Below are 27,759 nucleotides of genomic sequence, written 5' to 3' on the forward strand. Positions count from 1 at the left end.
GTGATTTTACACCTTTAATTACTTTCAATCACCGCTATTGCGGCCTAAATAAATATTTCTTATATGTTGATAGTTGGTCCAGACAAAGGCAGTGTTTGCTGAAACACTTTGGCCATTTCTGTGGCGTTCCACTGTTCGCAATGTGTGCGAAATAAAGGTGGATGACACTAGATCAGAGTGCTGCTGTCGTCCTTGGCCATGGAGATAAGAAACTGAGGGTTGACAATATCACCTTTTAAACCGTGACAACATGCAGCATTCAATGCTTTGTACATCACCAATGTTAACTTTACCACTACATAATTTGTTTCAAAATGCCGGTGTCTGCAGACGCCAATCCCACAGACATGACATAACCCAAAAGGTGAGCCTATGTTTTAGTATATAACTTTGAAGTTGTTTTAAACTAATACAACCCTACTCAGTCAGTCAAATTACTTTGATACTTGATTAATAAGATCATAAAAGTACAAGGTACACAATATAAAATCCAGATTAAGAGGTACAGTTTTAATAGTGCTAATATTGACAATGATGTGAAATAAACAAAAGTAGGTTTTAAAACAGGGTTTAGATACACAATTCATGGAGCACGATTACCCAGCCGCCTAGTCTTCCATAAGCAGTGTAAAAATGAGGCCACGGAAAAACATACTAGATGATCAGGCAATAGTTGTAGAAAGTACAGAGCTGGTCGACATTGGTTAAAGTGATATTTCCACATATGCGGTCTGATAAATCTATTGCAGTGAGCCTTGTAGGATTTGCAGGAAAAGAATGTGTAAGTTAGATTGGGGAGAATAGTCATCGCACAGGAAGGGGGCTAGGTCAGAAATAGAATAAATGGCTGCTGGATGGGAAAACATGCAAGGAATAAGGTTCAATCGAAACCTCATTAAAATAAAACAGTGACGTGGGTTAGTCACAAGATAGATATTGGGATGCACCTTTCTGATCAATTGGTCCCTCAAGATCCCTTTTTACAAGCACTTTTGAACAATTCAAAGTCAGTCTCTGGAGTGCTCTTTTTTCAGAAATAATGTTTTAATTTTTTTTGCTGGAGAGGAATAGAAGTAGTCTAAACCTAATGCGGTGAGGGTATTATTAATGTAGGTAAACCACGGGATCCTTTGAGCATGTTCCAGATGGAGGCAATCTGCCATTAAATTCTGAGTAAGGTTCACTGTTGCTCGTCTCCAGATTGAATGCCATAAAAGTATAGGTGCCACCCTGATTATGTCCTCAATATAAGGGACGTCCAGCTTGGCATGGCATATAAAATTAGCTCAGCCTGTTGGGAGGCCAGTCAGTTATCTCCAAAAAGAGTTCGTTAGTCTGAAGGGTGTGGGAATTAGTAAAACCCCATTTATCCACCTCATAAGTTACCACAGATGTGGATTTGGCGGAATAGACTTTTTTGATCGTTTCTATGGGCTGTGCACCCAGCTTCTTTGAAAAGGAATGGAGTGCAATTATGCTTTTTCCATAGCTAAGCCCCTGGTAGTGATCATCTTGGTACAGGATAGTGGTCTCTCAAAAGTTATTACAAGGTAGGAGAAGGTGTCTGTATGGGCTATTTCTAGGCCTGCTATGTAGAAGTGTGGGACCCTCCTTTCTCTACGCCCTGTAATTAAGACAAGAGATTTTTTGACTAATTTGTTTTTAAATCTAAACTACCCATATAATTTACATAGATCTCCAGCAGTTGTTGTAAGGCTCGACCGGTGCGGGCAATTAATACAACATCGTCTGCGTATAGCAGAATTGAGGTGCGCGCATTATTGATCCTAGGGACGTCCGATGTAGAGTTCAGCAGGGGTTGTTCCACCCCATTCATATAGATGGAAAAGAGGAATGGGGCTAGAACATAGCCCTGGCGGACTCCCCTCATGATTGGAAACAACCTGGTTGCCAAAGCGCACAGTTGCAGAGGCTGATGAATAAAATCGTCTTATAAAAGTGGTTATTCCCACATCAATACCCATTTCTGCCATTATTCTCCATAGGTGGCGGTGTGCTACGCAGTCAAATCCAGCTGAAAGATCCATGAATGCCAAGTATAGTTTCCCCTGCTTTGCCTGGGTATACTTGGCCAATAATAAGCTTAGATTGAGGCATTGGTACTGAGTACGTACCATTCCCCTTTTTAAACACGCATTGAGCCGGGATCAGGGCGTTATTGTGTGTAGCCCATTCCTCTAGTCTATTGAGTAGAACATGGCCCATCAATTTGGCGGTACTGTCTAGTAAAGAGATTGGCCAGTAGTTTTTAGGCTGTGATTTATCTCCTTTCTTATGGATAGGGATGATAAAGTGACCTCTTCCATGATTCCGATGGAATCACCGTGGCTATTAGGTTAAAGACATTGGTCAACATCGGTCCCCATAGGAGCAGGGTGCTCCATAAAAAGATCTGCCGGTGTGCCATCCAGACTGGGAGCTGTATTAGTAGAGGACTGTGAAAGGGCCAGTGTAATTTCGTGTATATTAAAACGTAGCTGGGTTTTAATGGGAGAGCTACTCACATCAGCTGGCTGGCCAGTTCCTCAGCAGGGATATTAAAAATTGAGAAAAAGTCTAAGATCCAAGAGTCCTCATCCACATGACAGGCTATACTCGGGTCTTCAGGAGGTTTAAGGAATGGAGCATTTATAACTCTCCAGAAATTCCTATTGTTTTTTGAGAGAGCTGAGTTTCTCCCAAGCTTCTTCCTTAAGGATATTGGTTCTCCGCTTCCTTGTCTTTGTATAACAAAACCGCAGAATCTGAACTAGTTCTGCATCCCTAGGAGTGAATCTGGGAGCCTGTTGCAAGGTTGATAGAGTTAGTGCATGGCTGGTCAAACCATTTTGGGCCTGGGGAGTTGGTGGTTGTTCTGTCCCTAGTTAATTCCTGTTTGGCCTCTGATCGGATTCTGTCAAAGGCCGCTTTTGCAAGTATTGGATCCGGGTTTGTTGCCAGACAGGTCATGTCGTCGTTGAGGCTTTTGCGGACCACGACTGTGGCAGTTTTTACTTTGCCTACCATCTTCCATTTTAAAATAATCCAGTTTTTCCTTGCTAGCTCAGGGTTGGCGTGCCTTGGCTGCTCCACAACAATACCCCCTCAATCCAAGGTACCAGTAATGGCGTGATGGTCGCTGAATCCGAATGGCAGGATTACGATGTTGGAGCCAAGCTTTTTAAGGGGCCTCCTCAAAAATGCAGCTGCGTTGTGTTAGGTATGCAGAGTTTGTGCCACATCATTCTTGCTGACAGGCATTTTCTACATCACGAGTAAGTTACCACTTAATTATTTAGATGGTCATCTGCACAATTCAAACCGCTCTTTTGACCCAAATCTATACTTTGTACCCTATACAGTATTTTGTTTATATAGCATAGCGAGTAAAGCTATAACAGGGATGCTACCACTCACATTATACATGGACTTTGTTTTTTATGGGCTGGGGGAGAAGACTAAAGTGCAACGTTCACCCTGAGGGGTTCCTTGGTACTGTCGACCCAAGTGCACATTGAAAAATCTTTAAGTAGTGAAGAAGCAGAAAGGACAAAAAACTAAAGACACTGCATGAACAGCCAGACTTTTAAAGCCTATCCAAATGACAGCGGATGCCTCTTGTCGCTAAAATAAGCCAAAGAATTTCTAAATATTCCTGCAACTCGCAACAAGGGATGGTCGTGTACTGTTTACCATTGGAACCAAGAAATTACTAACAAAGTGTCTCACAAATCTCAGCATTAGTGTGAGTATACCATTCAAACAGCTGTCCAGGTGGCTATGGTTTAGAGAATCATAAATCCATTTGTGGACTAGACCTGAATTTAATGTATTCCTTGACCAGCAGATAATGCAGCATAACAAGGACCCCGGAGAAGTGATCCTGGAATTTCATTCGAGCTGCGTAGCTTTGGACAGGTTGTAGTTTGTGAATCAAATAACAAGGTAGGGCCAAGCAGACTGCGTTGCAGTATCCCAAGTGTGCTGAAATTAACAGATTCAAAACGGGACCCGATAAGGAAAAGCAAACAGACAAAGAATGAGTCTCTAAGAGAACATAACAAAAAAAAAGTAGGCTGGCACTAAAGCTTGGACATGATCTGTCATTGTCATAGCAGAGTCAATTTTAACAAGGGGGACAGAATGTGGGTGGAAGCATCTTGAATAATAACAGTGTTAACAAAGCCAAAGTTTAGATTTGTGCAAACTAGACCTGAAGTAAGAGAAACATTTATAAAAGCTCTAGGGAAAGCAGGAGCCAACAATAAATATTTTTTCTGGATCTTTGGTGGAACTAAATACTCGGGCGAACCTCAAAGTTTACTACTGTGGACCAATAAAATGAACTCCTGCTAGCTGAAGGGGGAGAACTGGGAAAGTAACCAAAGCAAACTGGACCAAAGAAGGTGACAGAATCAACATTTGATGATACAATGCAACTTGCAGTGCCGAGGCAATCAAAGGGACTTTGTTACTAAAGAAACCTGTGATTAAATTGCACTTCATATCAGAGCATAGGGCATTCAACATCTTAGATGGGTTCCTCACATCTTAACAGGAAAAATGGCCGAGGGCATACTGGGATCAAAGAGATGTTTTTCAGAAAAAAATGCACCTTCAAATTTCCCAGTTCTCTGGTTATGTATTTAGAGTTCTGCCTAAGCCAGTGGGTTCTGTGTCGAATCAAAGTTAAGGTGCCAACAGCGCAGATGAGAAGATAAAGGCCGGTCTTCATTTCCCGGGGCATTTTCTCTCTAAAAAAAAAAACATTCTTTTCCTTCCTGATGCTGATCCTCTGAGCTTACTGCCTGGCTTTTTCGTTTGCTGGCTGATTCAAATTAAACCCTTGATGGAATAATACGTTCCCCATGGGGAGGATGCATGAATTCTAGTTGAAGAAACATGGCCCCTTGAAGATAGTGGAAGCCAGCAGCCTCAGGGTAGGTCCACAGGTGAAGAGTTATAAGGATGTGACCAGCCTAGGTATCCAGGACAATGATTAAACAACAACCTGCCATTAATGAGATTAACACCAATTTGAGCGGAGTATTCGACATACACAATAATGAATAGCAACAAAAAACTGCAATGGTGCCTAAAGGTCATGCTTGGGTGACTGACCAACGTGGGGGGGGGGGGGGGGGGGGGTAAGAGTAAATGGGACCAATGGACTGCTGAATGCTGAAAACATATGCAAAGGAAATCAACTCAATTTTTAGGAAGTCACTGTAGAGACCAGGCATCAAAGTGACAGCACTCTTAGGAGACCTCAGTACACCACCTTGCTACGAATTTGGTCTGCAAGCTAAAATTAATGGTTTGGGAGCAGTTCAATAGGAACACAATCTTGGCATTAAGAAAGATCTTCACCATTTGATGATGTTTCAGCATTTGGCCAGTCATTACACATCCTTGCTCTTGGAAACAATCAGGCACCATTTGCACACTTGGAGGCAGGTTAGTTGAGAAATTTGGAAAAAGACATGCATTAAAGAATGGGTTGTGAAACTGGGTTGTGAACCTGGTTTGGGACACATTAAATGTCATAGGAACCCTCCTTGGTTCAATGTGGACTCAGCATGGCAGGTAGGATCTTCCCAGTAAACAAAATGGCCTGACCAAACCTCAATAAAATTGTACAGTAACTTAAGTGATGGGGTCTGCCTTAAAAAAAAACGGCCAGACCAAACCTCATAGTTAAACAATACTGCAGACTAGGGGGCTCTCCAAGGTGGTCAACAGGAACATGGGCAGACTTGAGGATTAGCAGATGGAAGAGTAGTTAGATCTGGAACCTGCAAATATAGTACCATCAGTGCCCTTTTGGAATGTTTGAAATGTTCAGTGCTGACCTAGTTGTAGGTTTAAAATGTTTAACATCATACTGTATTAATCTGGCTAAATACTAGGGAAACGTACTAGCGAAAAAAAATTTAAACAAAAAACACCAAATAAACACCATCAGACAACCCTAACCAATTAAAAAATGTTACTGTCATGGACCCATTTGTTTGCCATGGCTGTACAAGTAGATGGCCGAAAAACAATATACGAGCAATTGGACCCAAAAGAAGCCATCTGCAAAAAGAATTTAAACAAGGCAAGACAGACAGGGGCAAGCTGAAACCACTGGGGATCGGCCTACCACACTTTTCGGATGGAAATAAGAACAAAGACACAAAATAGGAAGCATCACAGACGCCCAAATGTGCAGCCAACTGTAGAGGATTTCTAGTGTGTCAGACTTTCCCAAGCAACATCTGACCTGAACATCTGCTTCCCACAGCCTTTCATAGAAACACTGCACTTTAGTGGCTCCACACTCCACTATATGCCGAATGTTGCATTCACAGTCACAATGAGTAACAGTACACTTCTGCTCCCAGGATCTAGCTACCTCTCCCACTATTTGTTGACTGTATGCTTGCCTTTGACCCTTGTACAGCGCTCTACTGCTTTCGGACAAGTTCTCGATGTACAAATACCACATACATACAGTCACTAGAAAACTTTGAAGCAAGAACTGAAACAATGAGTGGGCGTAAAACCCCAATTCATCTGATCAACTCAAAAAAGAGTTGTATGCCACCTAGATTTGACAAACTCTAATCCTTAATAATTGCTCAACTTACCAAAGCTTCACCTCCAGCTGTATCCCCCGTCATTTTATTTCATGTATAAAGTCACCCCACAGGAAGACTAACTAGCTCCACCTACTGGGCAGGTGTCATTGTGACATCAGTCATGACACACACTAGCTGGTTAAGATTTTTCTTACCTCACGGACATATGCAGTGCTTTATAGTAGCACTATTCTTAGGATGTAGATACTAAATGTTTTGCTTCCCATAAACAATCAGCACTAGACTGCTGGAGAGCTGGGCACACATTACTGCCTTCCCAGTCACCGACAAGAGTTTCACAGGAATGGCTTAACTTCCCACACCAATCAAAACAAGACTAAAGTCATGGGGCACCTCTGCCCAGCCCAACCAAGTCAGAACTATGCTGAAATGCTACAGCAGAAACATGTTTCGCCTTGAGTAAGCGTCTTTACTGAGAAGTGCCCAACACACAGTTTCTTTAGACTTTAACACTCCTGAACAGCTATTGTCTTGATGGAAGTTCCTTGGTTTCTTGTGATTAGAGAACGTTTTATTCCTGTATGCGGAGGTTTCTTACGGCACTAAGAGTGTTAGGCCAAAACATTTTAACACTATGTAAATTGGCTCTCTCCTGAATGCTAACCGCAATCCCTGCCTGCATGTGCTGCTCTCTAGCTAGGATTGGGCAACAGAAGTGCAAATACTTACATACTGCCTGATTGGCAGTGAATATATAATATTGGTGGCATTGGCTCATATGTATTAGCTCTCCATGAAACGATAAATGGTGTCCAATCTGAAAGTTGGCTGCGTTGGCTATGATACATGGCCTTTACTCAAGGTGAATACCGAGAAGATGGGAAATGCAAAGTTTGTTTGTTGTGCACATTTGTGGTTTCAATTGCTCCAACAGTCCAAGATAGCTAGTGTGCCACAATTTACCCCAAAGACCTGGGTATATGGTCTCTTACAGTCGGGCATGATGGTTCCACCAACCAGACTCCAGCAAAACTGCCAAAGTAGACTATAAGTGGGGATCCATAATGGAGTTCAAGTTTCTATGGTTCCTTTTGGGGAATTGGGTTTCTCTGCAGAGTGTGAGAACTGAAGTGGTTTTGGGCAGTGGGACGGGCACTGAAATGGAATGAGGCATGGAAATTATAATACAGATATAGGGACTTGATGGATGTCTTTGAATGTTAACGGAGTCGGGAGAATCAACAAACTCCTAGGATGATAGAATATGTAACTTGACAGGTGCAAACAGCCATCCAATTGGTACAAACGATTCTAACAAACAAGTTAAGTTAGGAAAAAGATGATAGACATCTGCTACAGGGGTCTGTAGACCGATATTCAAGAAACTGTCTTTTCTCTATGACATTAACATTGCAGGGGAAACATTGCAATATCCATTTTAGAATAATGGAGTACTGAGACAGAAAAGTCCCTCACATGGGGATGGAGGTGCACCCCTGCACCGTGTGCCCAGCTGTATTGATGCCTGGACGGACCCCTGGTGCGATTTTTGTTTTCAAGGGCGAATACACACCATTTATGTTTATAAGGACATAGGCCTGCCTCACAGATCGTGGTCTTGTTGTAGCAGTAGGGACTCCCAAAGCACTACCCTCATTGTGGTGGAGGGTTACTGCTTTCAAAAGGAGTTAAGTTAAGCAGCATGAGTGCAGTGGTGGCAGCATACCATGTATTGATCAGTAGAAGTGAACAGGTCCTTTTCACCTGTGTCACTGGAATGAGGCCTACAGACTCCCTCATTTAAAGTTCCTATGCTATGTGCTAAACTTTGGCCTACATTGGTTTGGTGGGCTGTGCTGCACACTGTGTGGTATACATGTGCTGAGTGTATGTGTGCCCGTGAATGGTACAATACTGGGATATTTTAGCGCTGCTAAGAGCATGTATCTTAAATGCATGTGCTAGGCGTATGGGTGCCTGCAAAGGGAAATTCATATGAAGGACGTAGTGCTGTGCAGCACATGTATGCAATATGCATGTGCTGGGTCTATGTGTGCCTGTGAATGGTCCATGAAAGACTCTTGGTTGCATTTTGGGAGACCCAGGGCTGAATGGAGGAAAAGGCGAAGAGGAGGTAAAGGAATCCATCTAGGCAGATTTGTGACTTGCTGCAGTCTTGTAAGCTGGGAGGGACGCACTGGGGGTACACTTCAAAGGGTGCTCTGTGATTCAGAGAGGTCACTGGGAAGTGACCTGGGCACATTTCGGAAAGGACATGGGGGCTGATAAGAGAAACAAAGTGTAAGGCTGGGGCCCTGGGGTAACCTTTTGATACATACATCACTGTAGCTGGCATCCAGGTATGAACCTCTAATCCCTCCCATAGCCTGTGTTGTGGGGCTATCAGATTTGGAGTCGCTCCTGCTGTGACAGACTACTTTCTGGTGAAGGGTATGGCAGAGGAGTGGACACTTCAGACGGAAGCAGACTCCCAACTTAAACTTTAAAGACTCAGACTCTAAATCACATTTAGTGTCTGGAAATGGACTATAAGAAGGGGAGCTCGAGACCCCCAAAATTGTCAACTGTCAAACAGCGAGTCGCGCTGTGCAAGGAGAAGCTATGCAAAACCTTTGCCCATAACCAGGACTGGAGTCAACAGTTGGGCCCACCAACTCCTGCTTGACCTGTAGCCCTCTGAAAGGAGTTCTAACACTGAACAGAAGTCTGCACATCACCGGACTGGAGATGAAGTGCAAATGAGAAAACATATCCCAAAACATCAGTTGTGATCAACTGCTCCTGCAGTTCAGGAAAGCCCTCTTCAAGGAGCATTTATTCAGTCGATAAAGGACAACACACTTAACCATCCAGGGTTATGTATAGGATTTTGAATCACCTCCTCGCCAAGTTCTTACACACAATGTCCCAATTAACAGCACTCTGTTGATCGGATGTACGTTTCCACTATTAATACTATTAATACGTACACATACATAGTTGGATCTCACTGTAAGCTATCCTATATAAAGCCTTTGCATTTGATGGCACTGTATGGCCTAAACTAACGGTGCTTAAAAGCAATCGTGAAACTCTGCAAAACATACATGCAAAGTGAAGCATAAAAGTATGGGGGGGGGGGGGGTCACGTAAAATATTGCTACTATTCCAATATGCATAATTTGTGCATCAAGATAGAACTTTCAACAGTCTGCATTTGAATCTCACTAATATTACGATATTTTGCTTACCAGCCCCAGGAGACTATTGTACAGCAACATGAATTATTGTGATGCTGCTTCCCACAGGAAGTTCCCAACCATTACCTAAGCAGGATCCTTCTTTGGGGAACAGTGAGACTGCATAAACTATTTCAATACAAATCTGGGGTCCACATGGAGTTGTCATTCACTGTGGAAAGTTGCCAAGCTTTAAATCAGGGTGTGTTCATCCTGTTTATCCAGAGACTGGGGTGTATAGCCAAGTTGTCCGAATGACACATGCACCGAGACCTATGCGAGCTAGGACATAGGCAGACTGAATCACTGACACCCATTGAAATGAATGAGTATTGCACCTGTAAGAGTGAACACACAGTAACTGCTGGCTAGAAGGATGACCCCCATACATCACACACCTCTTATCAGAAACTGATAAGAGTATTCACCAAGTCCACATTAATGAGAGTTTAGGCTTTTTATACAAAAGTCCCAAAGAAAGAAGGAACAGACGATGTATGCAGATAGCATTTTGTTGATTAATAACCTAATTCAGTACAGTGAAAATGAGCCTAGAGCCAGGACTGGAGGCAGACAAAAGAGAAAATCTGTTTGGTTATTTACATCTGGGCTATGGGAAAGGCTCCTGAACTATGGGGCCAGGGCATTAGGTTCCATAAAGAATAAGCTTATCTGATATGTTGCACTTGGATACACTTTACCGCATGTCCTAACAGACAGGCTTCATCAATGACGGATTTTCAATGTACCGTGCTATTGGACTACAGATGAGGTTTGAATGCCTTTTCCATATGCCTCTTCCTTTACTAAACAGGGACATAAAAATGCTGGCTAGAGTTCTGGCGACAGGCTCTGTAGTTCCAACCATAGGAACAGCCAAAGAGGTTAATATATCTGACCATGGATGAAGGCAGAAAAGAATTTGAGGAAAGTGTTTGACTCTTTGCCTTGGCAAAGGCTGTAGAAAATTCTCCAATATAAAGCTGAAACAGGAACATGCCCACTTGGTTAAGCAAGCTGGTCTGTAAGTTGCAATATGCCTAGGTTACAAAGTTAAGGCAAGCTGTTCATGTAAATCTGGTAGGGTTGGCTGGCACCTCATGGTTCTACCTGCTATTTGAACAGAGCCATTTTAACCCCTTCAGTGCCCATGACGAGATAGTGTCGTCATGGAGCGCGGTTGCACTGTGCCCATGACGAGACTCTCTCGTCATGAACCCCGCCCGCTAATGAAACGCCCGGCACAGGGCGTGGAAAGGGCGGGGCACTGAAGAGGTTAATGTCTCAAGAAGCAACACAAGATAACAGCAGAGAGAGAGCGTAATAGAAAAGTATGTCCTTTTGAAATGGTTTGATGCCAATTGCATTTATTTCTGGGATCTTGTCCACAAAAAATCCATCTAGACGACTTGGGGTTTAAGATCCACTGCTCCAAATATGTGCTGTTTCTACTGGTAAGAGAAAGGAAGGCAGGGGGTGTTTACTCTATACAACATCAGGGAATAGAGAGATGATGTTATCTAATATGGCACAGAGACATGTGCGCCCACAGGCTCTCTCAAAAGTAGCAAATGATGCTTTAGACAAGGTGAGAATCTTGGACAAATCTTGAACAACTGAAGTATCAATCTGTAGCCGTTGAAACAGAGGTGCTTGCCAAACCATTGTGTATTTTTTTAAGTAATGCTTAGAGTATTTAATTAATGTGATGCAACACTGTGTCCCTCCAGCTGAGTGGGCAGATTCCCTAAGGAAAGGAGGGGTGATACAGAAGAACTAGAAAAGGGGGCAGGTTGGCTGTATTGAAAAGACATTTCAGTTTGGGGTAGGGTTGCTCCAGCCATGCCTGAAGTGGGTGTAAATAATAGAGTTAACTTACAATGGTTTCTATTTCGTTTTAGGTCGAGCCTAGGCAGCGCATGCTGCTCTGCGAGCCATGCTGAATTCAGGTATGGATGTGAAGATCTGCCCACTCGCCACCCATATTTTTAATTGGCTTGGGTCATTGTCCTTTGTAAACTGTGGCTTTTCATTGGTCAATAGGCTTAGTAGTCCCTCCTAGTCTCATTTTGTAACCTCCCAAGAGCACACTCTGTTACATGTGTTGGTATGGTACTCGATAGGCTTCAATTACAGACTCCGACCACTATTTTGTTAAATGGTTTTCACCTGGCTGCTGCTTTATTTTTTTCGTAGCACAGTATGCTATGCCGATACAGGGGCAGCCGCGCTGCTGGTTTATTTGCGGCGCTGAACGCGGCGGCATATTTTTTCCCCTATTTTTTCACTTTTTTTGTTATCCGACAGCCCTTACCGCACTTTCCCATTAATGGCGGCTGCAGCCCTTTCTTTAGACGAGCAGCGTCTAAAGAAAGGTGCGCGGCCACTATTAAAGTGAAACCGCGTCATGGTGTGCTTTTACAAAAAAAAGCATTTGTTTGGCAATTTGACAAACAGGTGTTCTGTACGTTGAGCTTTATTTCGGGACGGCCAGTAATCGAGCCAGGAACAAGTTCTTTAGGGTTTGCAGCTTGGCACAATTTGTATAACCCCATAGGGCAGCACCATAACCAGCGCTTGGGAGGCATTTGCTTTTGCACATCATCAGCATTTCTCTGATCGGTTTTTGCCCTATTTTACTGGAAAACCTAAAAATTGATTCTATCACTCAGTTCCAACATTCATAAAAGTGAGACCTATTGCTTTGTAAATGCTTGTTTTCTTCAGCGAGTTGCATGGAAGGAGCCCTCTACGCCCTTTTCCGATGGGAACCATAATGATTCTGGGTGGGGTGAAAAGAGCTATGAAGTGTTTTGACCATTTGCGCACAGGCACTCCACTGCCTACAGTGTTTGCTTTGCCTCCTCTCACTTAAATACAAGGTGATTTTGTTTTTTAGATAAATTTGGGAGGAGCATCTGGAAAACATTTTGCAGAAGGACGATTTAATAGTAGATCACCTGACATAAATGACAGGGTTCAATTTAAGATGGACTTACAATTCAACCCAGGGCAAGAACTATATCTTTCATTCCCATCCATATATCCTTAGAAACCCTATTTTAACATGGTATTTACAAGCTCCTGCGGGTGGTGGACAAATGGAAGCATATTTTAGCAATCGAAGCTCTCTGCAAAACTTGATACTTTTAAGACCTGCAATAAGCAAAAAGTAGTACTACTATGCAGGCACACCCACAAAGTGTCCACTTATGGTAGACATAAGAACTTTTAATGTATGATTTTTTAATGTGTTTTCCGGCTACAATAGGCACAATATGATATTCTGGCTGTAAACAGTGCACACTGAGGAGACATTGGTAGATGGTCAGTGAACGCATCACAGTCTTCACTGCCAAACTTCAAAGAGCATAAAATCCAGTAGTGCATTATTTGGCTAATCTATAGAAACAAATATAGACATGGGCATATATAAAAGGCAACTAGTGCTATTACTAGCTATAACTTACTTGGACCTCTTGAAAATGCTCATTAAAGTCCCAAAAGTGCTATTACGGGAGTAGGACTATTCAATGAATGTGGACATCTCTTGAAAACTAGGCATGGGAGAGTTGATACAGGGTATGGTCAGCCAGCAGAAACATACTGGGCTTGGCCATGTCTCTGCTAAGATGCAATCTGAGGAAGACAAACTAATGTTATCTGATTATCTCTAACAGATTTCTTGGCTTTCATTTGATCATCTAAAAGATACAGGAAACTATATAGCTTTACAAAGCTTGAATTGTAGCAGTATTAACGCGCTGTCAACATCTGTGTTACGTTAAAAAATTAAGCAAGCATTGAAAATGCAATAGGTCTCGGCCTTGATTAATTTAAAGCAATCCTGTTTGTAATTAGGTGGCTTTTTAGCTTTCCTTTTATTAGTGTTTTTCTAACTTTCATGTACATAACATGCATATATGTATATGTAGAAGCCTTCTTGGCTAGGGTGCCACGTATAAAGAAAGCCCGAGGGGGGGGGTCAAAAGCTTTATTTACGGCGCAGCGAAAGCTTGGAACGAATTGCCCCTCTATCTAAGGACCATGACGGATCTTTTACCTTTTCGTAAAGAATTAAAGACCTGGCTCTTCTCCAAAGAATAAGTGTCCTTCCACTCTCCAGCGGCCACTAGTCTCAGGGAATTTAGTTAGCCCAAGGACACCCCCGGGTATTTGTTGCGCTCTATAAATGGCATTAACATAACATATGCATTTATATTTGTATTTATATAGATATGCAGATGTATACATGTATGTATGTAAATATATACACACATATGTATGCATATGTGGTAGCGAGCGAGGAGTAGAGCGAGAGGAGCAGCAGCAGAGCGAGAGGAGCAGCAGCAGAGCGAGAGGAGCAGCAGCAGAGCGAGAGGAGCAGCAGCAGAGCGAGAGGAGCAGCAGCAGAGCGAGAGAAGCAGCAGCAGAGCGAGAGGAGCAGCAGCAGAGCGAGAGGAGCAGCAGCAGAGCGAGAGGAGCAGCAGCAGAGCGAGAGGAGCAGCAGCAGAGCGAGAGGAGCAGCAGCAGAGCGAGAGTAAGAGTGAGTAGTAGAGTCCTTAAGAGACACATAATCCCTTCCCTGTCGCAGGATCGCATTTGCCTCGGCGGACGAAGTGAAAATCTTCCAAAACACTTGCAGGACTGACTACTGGAAAACATAATTAAATGAAACTTGAATACAAATTAAGCACTACCCTTTCGGTGGCCTCTCCGTCAAGCTGTGTGTACTTCCACAGCAGAAGATTCCCGATCTGGCGCGTTGTGCACGGTACAGCTCGTGACGTTGGTTAAGAGACATCATATCTGATTGGGACAGCGTGTCGGCCGCCCCCCCCTCCCCCACACCTGAGAGATTCCACATGGGCGAGACGAATCGCAATGCTCCCTCCGTCTCACTGCTTACGCTCTCACATCAAGATTGCATTCTTTGGCCCTGACTATGATGCCGTAAACAGCTGCCAAGTGATGACTGCATTTCACAGCAGGACTGTGTGGTACTGTATGTGTCCTCCTGCCCCTTTAAGAGCTGTTGAGTTCCTGACTGGAACCAGTAAGCAGTCCTCTGGAATGCACTCTATACTGATGGTTAATTATGAAGCGCCAATCTGCCTTCTCTTTCCGCGAATGGAGCAGATTGTTAACGGGGCAACCTTGGTGCAGGAGTGCACGTCCTGTGCGCAGGATGGCAGGAGTTCGCCTTGTACCAGGTGATCAGGCGATTGCAGGTTACAGTACGTCCCCTCGCTATAGAAAGAGTTGTTTTGGCGTCAGGCTGTGTGTAGGAGTGCAGCAGCTTAGTAACAGCGGTGCTTTATCGATGTAGTCCCCTACTCACGCCAACAATGCATTCACAGTAAAAAATGACACCATACAGAGAGCTCCTGCTATATACAACTGCATGATCTACCCAATATGAAACGAAAAACTTCCAATCCTAATAAATATTTTTTTTAAATGAACCAATGTAATAGCATAGCATTTCATTGGTCAGAGCTGGCAATAGGGGCAAACGTCTTTGCAGTAAACACGTCGGACGAACTAAAATAAGAATCTAAATATTTAGATCGGTATTGCACAAATGCCTGTCATTAAGTGCAAATACGTTCCATTTCTTGTACCCTTTATTGGCATAAAGGCATGCGCTCTTCCACAGCAGCTACCGGTAGTCGCTCCGCCCTCAGTAGACACATAATCCCTTCCCTGTCACAGGATTGCGCCGGAGCTCGTCTTTATGGGGCCATGTGTTTGAAACACATGGCCCCATAAAGATAAGAAACCTTTTGCGACGCACGGAAAGCAGGCGAGCCCGTCCAAGTGGGCCGTCTGAAAAAGCCAAAGGTAGGCAACATACAAAGCTCTTTTCCGATGGCTGGCCACCGTTTAGCATAAACAGTGACGCAAGCCAATGGAAAAGAGGGGCGGGGCTTAAAGCCCTTTACAGAAAGTCCTCAAAAACTTTACATTTCGCCGAGCGAGCTGCGCATGTGCGCAGCCACGCTAGCCGAGACCTAAAAATGACAACAACAAAAAAGTGTATTCAATATCAAAGCCTGCAAGATTGTGCATTACTTGGAGTAGGTGGTCATCCACACCAAGGAATAACAACACTAACATGTCATGATAAACTTCAAAGTCACTAAATTGACCCAAGCTCAACCCCATAGTAGCTCTGGCACAGAGAAGAGAGGCTTAACTCAGGGCAATGTGTAAAGTATATCTACAGTACCAAAACAGAACAATTTAAAACACCAAGCCATAAAAAAAATTAAAAAAACTGAAATAGAAAATAGAATAAATTAAAATTTAATAAAATGACACAAATATCAAAACTGGGGATATGAATTTCTCAAGTTTAAAGTAACTATAGCATCCAAAAAACACTAAGCGCCAATGATTCAGTAGAATGGAACTTAGGCATAATTTCAGGCCAAGCGCAATGGGGTGTGGGTCACATGCACGAAGCGGGTTTGTCCCAATCAGAGATTTTACCGTCTGACTTACCCTGTTTTTATGGAGTTCAAAATTCTCCAATGGGGCAAGCCTGAGGCTGTATCCGAAAAAGCTGAATCGATATTGGATACATTTGCCCAGACCTCCTGACATTTGTCTCAGGCGGTCTTGGAAGTCCCAAAAAGTTCTACATCCCAATATTTCAGGGTTTCTGGAACAGTTCCTCTGAGTCACTTCCAAGTTTCCCAGGACCACAAGGACACCACTTATGGCCCACAACTTACTCCGCCAGACACCACCACCAAGGTCCAGTAGCTCCTGGTCCGCTGGTCACTTCAGGAAAAAGGCCTCTTACAGGTATTTGTGTCCCTGTAGTCACAAACTAGGTCAGCCAAATAAACCTTGAAGTCCACTTCTTTGCCTTAGGTCCAAAAGGGAGCAGGTCCAATCCTTCAGAGTTCCTCTCAGGTCACGGACAGCAGGTCCAAACATTTTTTCATGTTCTGCAGGTCCAGAAATTGTTACGAGGAGGATGCCCCAGGATGCAAAATTTATGGTTGGCACTAGCTAGTGGGTGGCGTTATTTTGTTTCGTTCCTACTCACCCTAGATCTCAAATTAATATTAAATCTATGGACTTTCAAATTAGAGCATCGACTACATCAAAAGTTATTAACATATATGTGTGTTAGATCATATGGCTGATCGCTTATATATTTATATATGGCTTTCTTCCTATGTAACTAACTCGTTTCAAATTGACGCGTATGTTTACGTCTCTTACTGGCTTTGTCCTTTGCTCTTTTGAGTAACTTGCACCATTACAAGATGGCGCCCAAATATACTTTACTAGTTTCGGACTGATTAACATCGGTTCGTTAATCAATACTAAATTTACTAGTTTTTGGACTAGAACCACTATTAAATCATAGTCTACAATATACACTTGGGCAGACTTTTCGGTATTAGATAAATTATATGGTTGACTTTTTACAAATCTACAAATAGGTTTTTACCCTATTTCACTAATCCGTTCCAAAATGGCGCGTATTATTGCGTCTTCTCTAGGTTTTTTACTTTGTCTATATTTCCTGGCGCGAAATAGAGGCATTAATTGGATTAATTGTATAATTACACTAATCAATTCACCAATTGTGCTGTGTATAAATATACGGCCCGAAAACAGACTTGTTAACTCACAAATCGAATCGGACGGGCGCGTGAGACGGAAGAATACCGTGACCGTAAGTGTTGTTTGGAAACTCTTTCTTTCTGTAGAAAGCAATCGTGAGATTGGCTCTATGTGATTTTTTCACTACGTAATTCTTGCTTTAACATGAATCGAACCAAGATATTATTAGGAATATGCTAGTTTAGGCTTTATTTATTGGGAGCTCTAAACCACTTCAAAATGGCTATCGAAAACATTGTTTGTATAGACTTTGTTATGGCCCAATGTACTGACATACATAGTGAAGTGGAAATACTCTATTGCCTAAAAATAATATCTTTTAGGTGCAATCCATTCCAAATTAAAACTGAGACAGGCGTTCTAAATAAACTAGTAAATTGTAGAACACTACAAACGTGCTTTTCTAGACTCTAATTCAATATTATTGAGAATACGTTTACTAAGGTATTCCTTATAGTCTTTCTCATTATTCTGAAATGGCTGTATAAAATAAACTCGTACAGACTTATTTGTGGTAACACTAATAAAATACCTATAATGAGGTAGGAATACTCATTTGTTCGTGTGCGTTACATATATTATACCGCACAAAAACTAGAAAATACTAATAATTTTTACTTATGGAGGCTAAAACAAAAGCCAGTTACTTGAGCTACATCATATGTATGCATTATTTAGATGAACTTTATTCCCAATTTAATAGAACATATATATTTTTTGAATAATAGAGAACGGTTATATATATTCCTTATTCTTTGCATCATCAATCTTTACACCTCTCCAGGACTTACCTACTGCCTTAAAGGAAAGATGGATGATGTCCGGATAATTTCGCTCATTAACAGACTGTGTTAAATATGTTCTACCATGAACATCTGACAATGGAGACAAAAGAGTATTGTTGAGGTATGTGTGTCTTTAAATGTGGTTCTCGAGTAGGCACTTAACTGCTTTTTTGTGACTTAAGAAAACATACTGGGTTTTGTACAAAAGAGAGAAAAAAAGACGAGTTAGTACCTTTTTAGAGATTTGCTCCTCCATTACTTTCCTCTATATTATTGTCTTTCTTATATACGATCTTTGCATCTAGTTTGAGATGGTATATATACTCATGGTATATAGTGCTATGTATTTATTGTTGTATGCTTAAGAAAAGAAATTTACAATGAATCTAAAACGACATTGTATATATTGTTGTATAAACTGTTTTAATGTATGTACATATCATTTGTAAATAGTATTTTTTCTCATATATTTTTGTAGCCCTGAAGAAGTCCATGTTTGGACGAAACGCATTGGCGGTTGCATAATGAATAAGGATGAAAAACCAACTCCAACTGAATAATGTTATTTCTTTGTATAAGCATACAATTATACGATAACTGTACTTATTTGTGGGTTGTTGAGAATTAAATACTTACAAGTGTGCAGGGCCACCTCTTGTTGGTGGCGTTATTTCTGGCTACTTCCTAATCAATATGGCAAATGTACCCAGGGGCAACCCTAACCACTTTCAGCTGTTTCCGTTTGCCCTACTGCAAACAATCCCACAAGGCCACTCAATCCAAAAATCCAAGATGAGGGTACCCTTCATTCCCTGCGCAGAGCTCTTGCATCCACACAGAGGTGTGGCCAGGGAAATGAACAGTCCCCTCCCTTTCCCATTCAATACAACTTCTGGAGGTAGCTTCCCTCCCCCTCGGTTTGGAGATAGCTGGGCTAGTAGGGGCCTTTGGCACAAAGGTTCCGCAGGTCTCTCCTTACATCTAACTATGAATGGGCAAGCCTCACCCCTGCCCTTTCATGTTAATAAACATTCATGGGCCCAGCCCAACTGTACTTTCTGAGCTGAAAGGGATCCAATGTCCCACACCCAATCTATCCTGTAACCAGGCATAATCTAGTGTTCTGCTCTGGGAGCAGTTTTCACACCTTGCTGTGGTCCAGCACTTGCTAGGCAGCTGCTGTCAGGCGAATACAAATTTGCCTCCAGGAGCTTTAAGCAGAGAAAAGTACGTTTCTCAAAGTTACTTTTTCAAAATACTTATTAAAAAACCTAACTTTACCAATGAACTGGACTTTTAATAAATATGCAAGTTTCTGAATTACTATTTTAGCCATTTCCTCTCAAAACTTACACATTAAAGTTTATAATATGTACAGACATTTTCTTTGAATGCACCTACAGCAGAACATGCCAACTGTCCTTTCGTACATGTTGCACTTTTAAAAACTAAGCAACCTACCTTGTGGGCAACAAGATGTAAATAGGGGTAACTTATTAACACTTAAAAGCAGGGTCTCTTGGCAGTCACGAAAAGTTACTAGACAGGTTTGAAAGCAGGTTTTAGACTGCTGCAGTCAGGTTACACATGGTAGGCCTGAAGCCATGTTTTACAGGCCAACCCCTTGAGTGGCACCATAGGGTGCTTTAGTCCACAGGTAACATTTAAATGACAGGTCCTGAGTGAATTTCCTACACTATATACTAGGGATCTATGGGCAAGTTAAATAGGTAAATTAAGGGTAGGTAATTTAAACATGTTTAAAGGGGAAGCACAGACATTTTACTCCAGTTTAGCTGGAGTAAACTGCAGAGGTCAAAACCCAGCAAAAATGGTGTCTGGAAAAAGGCAAAACAAATCTAAGGTGAATACAGAAAAAGGAAGGCAGATTTGCTAGAACCCCTTTCCTTGCAACTATGATGTACAGTGTACATCAGCCTGGAGCCACTAGGATTTGGACTCAACCTGTAAGGTAGGTGTGAATTCAGGGTGGGGGATGTGAAAAGAAAATATTAATTGTGTGTAAAATAAATATGCAAATGAATTGCTTTCTGCTCCTAAGCATACAAGGCTGGGGGAATCTAAATGAACGTTTCTATGGTATAAATATTCTACTTCGAGGATACTTTATACAAGTCTTTTAACACACTGTAAAAGGAACCTTTGGCATTAAAATGCTGGCCTTGCTTAAAGTCCATTAGGTTTTTTGACAGGGTCACAGCACTTGGATGAGCTTTTCCACACAAAAGCATATCTCTCATGGTTGGGGATAAAACAAACGACCTGTTTTCCCTATAACAAGTCTCGCTGTTGATATCAAATACACCCAAAATTATGCGCGGAACACATTCAACTAGTCCTTGCTATTTAGCCAACATGGCATTGCATTCTGGAACTTCTTGCCATTTTAACATTGGCTCAAAAGTTCAAACGGAAAGTATTGTTAGGCAAAAGGCCAGTACTAACTTTAAGTGTTGTGGATAAAACAGAGCCACTTTTCAGGCATGCAGCAACAGCAGAGTTAGCATTCCTGTCACAATTTATGTCAAAGCTGGTTGAGATATCCACAATAAAGAAGTGAGATACACTGTATGTGTGATGACAGAATAAGCACTGTGACAAGACCAAATTAGATGGTCACAGACCAGGCCTGCTCGGTTTAAAAGGTCTCAAGAGACGGCCCACCTGTGTTCAATGCACTTCGGAAACGACAGAATGATTTTCTACTATGCACATCTTGGATATCTGGACTACATCAAAGCGGTAGATTGGAACCCCCACTGCTGACACTAGACAACTACTAAGCTGGTGAGAGTGGGCTCGTAGGGGAGTGAATGTGGGGTACTATAGGGTTTACTCACAGGCGCAAGAGTTAACCATACAAAAGAAGCTTAGTAAACTGCACAGGGAAAGAAGTGGGTACACAGAACGTGCAGCTGGGTGTGGAGAGATATCTGCTTCTAGGATATGAGCATACCCACCACAGGGTATAAACATATGTGCCATCTACATTGCCTGTAAGAAAGACATTGTTGGCTATTAGTTAAAATGTCTAGATGAATGCAATATTCCCTTTGAATTGTCAATAAGTACAGATTTATCCCCATGGCCTTCCTAACAGTCAATCATCGTTGATTAGAGCTTTGTGGTCGGGGTATGCACTATATGCAACAGGTTTGCTGTTAGGAGACGATATTATATTCCCTATGCTTCTTTGGGTTTGCAAAGTGGCTACATGTAATTTGTCCTATCATCATTGGGGTCAAGGGTCACAAAGTTATTTACTCTAAAGAGGGTAAGATGTTATGTGATGTAAATATCTTGATATTATAAATATTTCAATTGTCATATGATGTAATTTTTAGGTCAAGCCTGGGCAGCGCATGCACAGCTCTGCGAGGCACGCTGTGTTGTACACTGTGGCTTGAAGCCCTTCTCTTTTTTTCCATTTGGTCCTGCTTGTGCCTTTTATAAATTCATGTTTCCGTTTGGTCAGCATGTCGAATTACTCCCGTTTTTTTTTTTTGCTATTTTAGATCCTTCCTGTGTGCTGCCCCTGCTACATATGGTTTTCCACCTTCTTTAATTAACGTGTATTTGTGCGCACTCCTTTTTAGGTCTCGCCTGAGCCAGCGCATGCGCTGCTCTGCGAGGCTTCTAATAAGGACTTCCAAATCTCAGAGCTTCTTTTTTTTTTTTTTTACTGCCACACATTTGATTGCCCGTTTGTGTAAGGCTTTCACAAAAGAAAGCACGCAAATGGCCAAAGACTGGTTGCTTGTCCCGCTTCTCCTCAAAACTTGCACTCCCATGGCCTAGGGATCTCGGGAGCGTGCAGGGTGCAATCTGTTCCGGATCTGGTTTCAGCTTTCACATCTTACAGCGTGCGCGCGCACCAATCGTGGGCTTGTTTAATTTCTGACAGTAACGAGGCCGCGTGGTGCAGGGCTGGTAATGGATTGCTGGTTGTGAATTTTCATAGCTTCCTTGCAGTTCCTGTTCCGCTATTGTGCTTCAGTGTTGTATTGTACAGCTTTCACTTCTTACAGCACGCGCACCACTTGTGGGCTTGTCTTTATTAGGCGGCTGTACTCTCTGGGCAGCAACAACAGCCTGCCACCGTCACTTCAATCTCAGCCGCGCACATGCCTTTTATCCACACAGGCGCGCGGTTCATTTTAATAGCACACTAACAAAAAGTTACAAAATAAAAGTGGGCGTGTATGTTTTATCTACACAGACGCGGTTTGTTTCAGTGCAGCACCATAAGGAGGAGGTGCAAAACTAAAGTGGGCGTGACATTAAGGTGAACGGAAGGAAACATGGGGAAAAATACTGCATGCAGTCTTAATGCACTTCACAGGGTTACAATGACATCCCCATTCGCGGGGCTTAGCCCTCCTTGAGAATTTGGTGAAATGAATACGGCACACGGCGGGGGCTGGCAGTGTTAGAGCTTACACTGTCTGCGGACCCGGTGACCGTCTACCAGGCAAGGTACCTGCAGCTCTGCAAATGGAAACAGGCTTACCCGGGCGCGGGAGTGACAGTCACTTCGTCTTTACAGTGCCTCCGCTCTCACGTTTTGAAGTAGGTGGAGAGGGTTGCAATACTATATTCTTCCCTTTCAGTGTTTTACTGAATCAGGAGCCACTAAACTGCCGCCCCGTGCCCCCGATTTTGCAGCCTACCATGTTGAGAGGTACGGCAAGGAAGACGTGCAGTGCCAAGAAGTGGATAGGCAGCGCCGCTGCTGCAGCATACCAAGAAGACTAATACATGACGAAGTGTGCATTTCAAGGTAATTCACTTTCATTTTAAAAAGTAAAGGCAGGAACTTACTCTTGGTTTGTTTAGTGTGTTATTTAATAGTCAGTAAAAACAATTTCTGTTTCTGTACGTGCTTTTACCTCCCAAAGAGCATACTCTCTGCCTCTTTCAGTTTAAACGCCATCGGGACGAAATTGAGATGTTTTTAGTGAATGCCATCTTTTTATTTGTCTGTTGTGTCTAGTTGGCTTATCCGACTGCACGTTAATGAGTTTGTGTGCTCGATGTTACCTCCCAAAAAGCATACTCTCAGCCTCTTTCAGTTTAAATGTCATCGGGATGAAATTGAGATGTTTTTAGTGCATGCCATCTTTTTATTTGTCTCTTGTGTTTAGTTGGGTTATCTGAGTGCATTTCAATGTGTTTTGTTTGTGTGCGCGCCTTCTGCATGAGCAGTGCATAGTGAGTCTGTCGCATGAGGAGGAGTGGGCTCACACCCACAGCCGTGGTGGTTGGTGATGTTGTGTGTGTGCGCGCGCGCAGTGGTACAAATGCAAACATCTCAGGCTATCTACAGTGCATTACAATGCATGTCAGTGAAACCAGCTGTCCCGTTTGATCCAGGGACTCTAAAGCCATCAGTGAAAAAGAATTTCCAGGTGTTAGTCCTGGTGTCATCCTCTGCTGCCAATCATCATATCCACATACTTCTAGCAGGAGATGCTAATTCACACTACTACCCAAGCCCTTAAGTAGCTCTATAGATTGAACACGTCTTATGATCAGTAGTTACCCAAAACTGCCGCCCAAAAATACACGATAGGGCTCTATGCTCAATAGAGAGACATGCTACTTTTCAATTAAATTGCCCGCTTTATGCACATTTCAAATTCGAAACTGACGCCTGTGGTTTCTCTTAGTTACTCTGGTTTGCGTGACAACACCCTGTCCTGTTGCGTTTTACAGTTTGTTTTGGCGAGTGCACTCTAGCCGCCACATGCATGTAATGAATGCATTCATTTATTGCATTTTAGGTGTGTAGATAAAGATGCCAACCTTCTGCGACCTTTCCTAGGGCTGCTAAGAGGCAAATGGTGCTGTCAGGGATACTCCGATTACCTCTTCCGTCACTTCACTGCGTGCAGAAGATTGTGAGCCACCCGGTCCCTGTCCAGTCAGGTACCCCAAAGTAATTTTAAGACAAACCGAGGCACCACATGCTGTATTCACTCTGTAGACTTACACTGAGCCCATGAGAAGTAACAATAGATGTTGTAGCACCCAGGATAACGTGCTGCATGCCTAAAACTTACAGGGTCCTAAAGGTGAGACCTATTGGCTATGCCAATGCTTGTTTCTTTGGGCGATGGCTTTTGTATTAACATTCTGCATGCACGACGCCCACCTTACGGACTGTGGCGATGGCTTGTGTATTAGCATGCTGCATGTACGGTGGCCACCTTGCGGACTGTGGCTTTTATTTTCCTCAACGGCTCTTATAATGCATGCTGCACGCACGATGCCTACCTTACGGACTGCAACTTTTTTTTTACCCGAGGATCTTTTAATTAGAATAAGCACAACTGCTTTGTACAGTAACAGCTGCACAGTTCGGGGCAGTTTTGTGTTTCGGCTTTTTAACAGAGGCATTGTTTTCCGTTCCGGGAGCTGCAGTTACATTTTCTCCCGAGGATCTTTTCATAATAATCAGTAGAATTGCCTTGTACAGTAACAGCGTGCCCAGTTGGATGCGCTTTTGAGTTTATGATTATTTGTGTACAGTAACAGCGTGCCCAGTTGGATGCGCTTTTGAGTTTATGATTATTTGTGTACAGTAACAGCTGCACAGTTGGGAGCAGTTGTGTTTCTGCTTTTTATCAGAGGCATTGATTTCCAGTTCCGGGGGCTGCAGTTACATTTTCTCCCAAGGATCTTTTCATAATAATCAGTAGAATTGCTTTGTACAGTATTGGTGATAACTCTCCTGCCCTTGCGTGCTTGGTTCCCTTCCATGGCGCATTCACTCATTGTTTCTCCTAGTCGTCGCTCCATTACTTCTGTGCAAGTCACCTCACAGAACATACCTGGTCTCCCATTGGACGTCGTCCGAGTCAAGTGACATTGTCAAACCTATCAGCGCTGGTGGTCGATGTGTACTTCCCCTCACATCACTGTTTATCTTGCATCAAGTTCTGTCACGGTATGTTGTTTCTTACCCAGTCAACAGTTTCTTTCCATTCAAATAAATTATTAGACTCAGCCTGCTTGTGTAACTGGCTCAGGATTTTAAAGGTTAACAAGGATGGTATCAATCTATAAAGGCCGCCAAGTTTAATGTCTATAATCTCAGCACACAGCCATTTGGCAAACTGGCCGGTCTTCTGTTTCAGTTGCCTTCATCATGTAGGCTCTCTCCAAGTTCTAGAGTTCCATCCCAGTTTAATTTTGCTCCTTTCTCTAGCATACTTTCTGGTTCCATTTTCCTTGCTCTTTCTGTAGTTAGAACACACTGTCATTTACAACACAACAGACCTTGCATTAAATGTGACAGAGCTATTGGCGTTGCAAATCAAAATGTTTGTTAGATTATATATATATTTTTTAATATCCCCTCAGTTGCATAGGTAATAAAAAATCCAGAGCAAAGAAATTGTGCTGTACCTTATGTGGCTAATAGAGGCCCATTTGCAACACCACAGAAACACCTATTAACAGCCTGTGATACTGCACCCTTTCCTTGCTTCGTGGAACTTTTTTTTCTTACTTATGCTACTGCTGGGATATTATTTAAACAACAAAATATCAAACAAATATTATTATTTGCTACGCCAATAGCTCAGACTTTTACTAATGCGAGGCACACTGCATTGGAAATGCTGGTTTGTGATGTAGTTGTTACACTGATCATTTTCAAAACAAAAAAAAGCTACTTTTTGGCCAGTGATGACTGCCAAGTATGAAACAAGAAGCTTAATGTCCGTTAATTAGCACTAAGAGATGGTTCACTTTAAGCTGGAAGCCAATATTTTATTTGTTTCAAGCGCTCAAAAGGGCCAAGGTGTCCCTTTTTACACTTGGTCACAAATTAACCGTACTGTTTTAATCCACAACCACTGCAATAAGCTTGTAATTCGATTTCCATACTGTATGACAACCTTGACACTAAAACAGCTCAGTTTAGGACAGGTTACAAATTAGACTCAGAGAAGGGCCGGCTCAGCTATCCGATTACCTTGCCTTACTTCATATGACACATTCTATCCAATGTTAGATCGCTGAAGGGTGTCTGGTGAAAGCACATGGGCCTCACTATTAGGCCTATAGACTCGCGAGTCAGTCTACAATTAAGCAGAATGGATTAGAAGGATAAATACTGCACAGAAATACGAAAAGAATATCTGATCGCGATGAAGCTATTAGAATCGGACGACGGAAAAATAATCACAGCCTGATTGTTGAATTTTGACTACTTAGGTGCTGTGATATTTTACTACGGGCACAGACTGAACTACAAGCATAGAATCCAGAAAACACCAGATTGTAATTGATTTCACTAGGAATAGTAATGTTCTACAACTTTCACTGAAAACGTTTATTTGGAGTGGTATAGAGCGGTGTGCGGCTATTAAGAGGAAATAAGTAGTTCGTATGCTTCGCTGTGCTCTTATGAGAAAAAAAATCATAGTGGCTTTCCCAAAAAATCCCCAGCCCTTGACAATCCAGAATGAGGTAGAGCGGAAGCGGTGCCATGTTAAGTGTGGCAGTCCAATAAAAGGGCACCGGAAATAGCCAAAACTCCACCAAAGTGGGTATGTAAAGGTGAGTTGTTGTATCTGACCCGTCCTTTTCCAAATCATGTTCCTATTACGCTAAGATAGTATATCTAAATCACTAGCTCCCCGCTCTCGATTTAGGCGAGGTTGCACCAATAGGGATCTTAATGAGTGGGGGAAGCGATTTAGAAGTAAGTGAACGATTTTCTGATTAAAGCAAAATAGTCTCCCCAGGATTTAACGCAATGAGGCTCAAATACCCACTGCTGTAGAGAACGAAGTCCAGGCATACTCAAACAATGCCTGAAAATGACGTTACGAAAATACTGAGTCTTGGCAGATCCGCCATATTGAGAAGGTCAGAACCAGCGCTCGGTCTCCCAGTGTTACCCCGTTAGTGTACGCCTGTTGTTGCGCTAAAAGAGAGCGGACGAAAAGCCCTCCCCATCCTCACACACTGCTCCCCTCTTTAGCAGCCGCTTACCATGGAGGCAGCTGCTGTGTCCAGCCCGGGCGCTCAGAAGGCTTCTCTCGCAGAGCCCGGAGGTCCGTCAAGCGACGCTCTGCCCATAGAAAGTATCCCCTCCTACTTCCCGACATGCGCCGCGTCAATCCGCCGGAAGTGCCAATAGTGCCCATCTTGGGGAGGACAAAGCTACTTTAAATGCCGCCATCTTTCGACTGTCATTCTCATAAAAAGAAATGCTACTGACACATGCTGGCTTAATAAACAGCAAAGGTCCATTTAAGAACCTGTAGAACGCCCCACGACAACAGAAGAAAGTACGCAAGCAATAAGGTTGCCATGTTGCAAATTGCCTAGCCCCCTTAAAATAAATCCAAGGGATATATTTTTTGCCTGCAGTCTTTTTGTCCAAAATTATAAAATTATTAAAGAAAAATGTCACCTTAGATATACACTTGCTGAAGTGTTCAAAATATATTAAAATTACAATTGAGA

At 42.6% G+C, this 27,759-nt stretch overlaps 1 protein-coding gene across 1 annotated transcript in view; it reads right to left on the reverse strand.

Annotated features, from left to right (window-relative positions):
* Positions 1-27,418, reverse strand: part of ELOB (elongin B) — a 50,579-nt gene extending 23,161 nt beyond the window's left edge. Inside the window, exon 1 of the mRNA XM_085618490.1 lies at positions 27,283-27,418. Coding sequence (XP_085474616.1) covers positions 27,283-27,285 — 3 coding nt within the window. The 5' untranslated portion in view covers positions 27,286-27,418. The remainder of the gene's footprint in view (positions 1-27,282) is intronic.
* Between the last annotated feature and the right edge of the window lie 341 nt (positions 27,419-27,759).

This window comes from Triturus cristatus, chromosome 7 (assembly GCF_964204655.1).
Source record: "Triturus cristatus chromosome 7, aTriCri1.1, whole genome shotgun sequence".
In the NCBI taxonomy this organism is placed as follows: domain Eukaryota; kingdom Metazoa; phylum Chordata; class Amphibia; order Caudata; family Salamandridae; genus Triturus; species Triturus cristatus.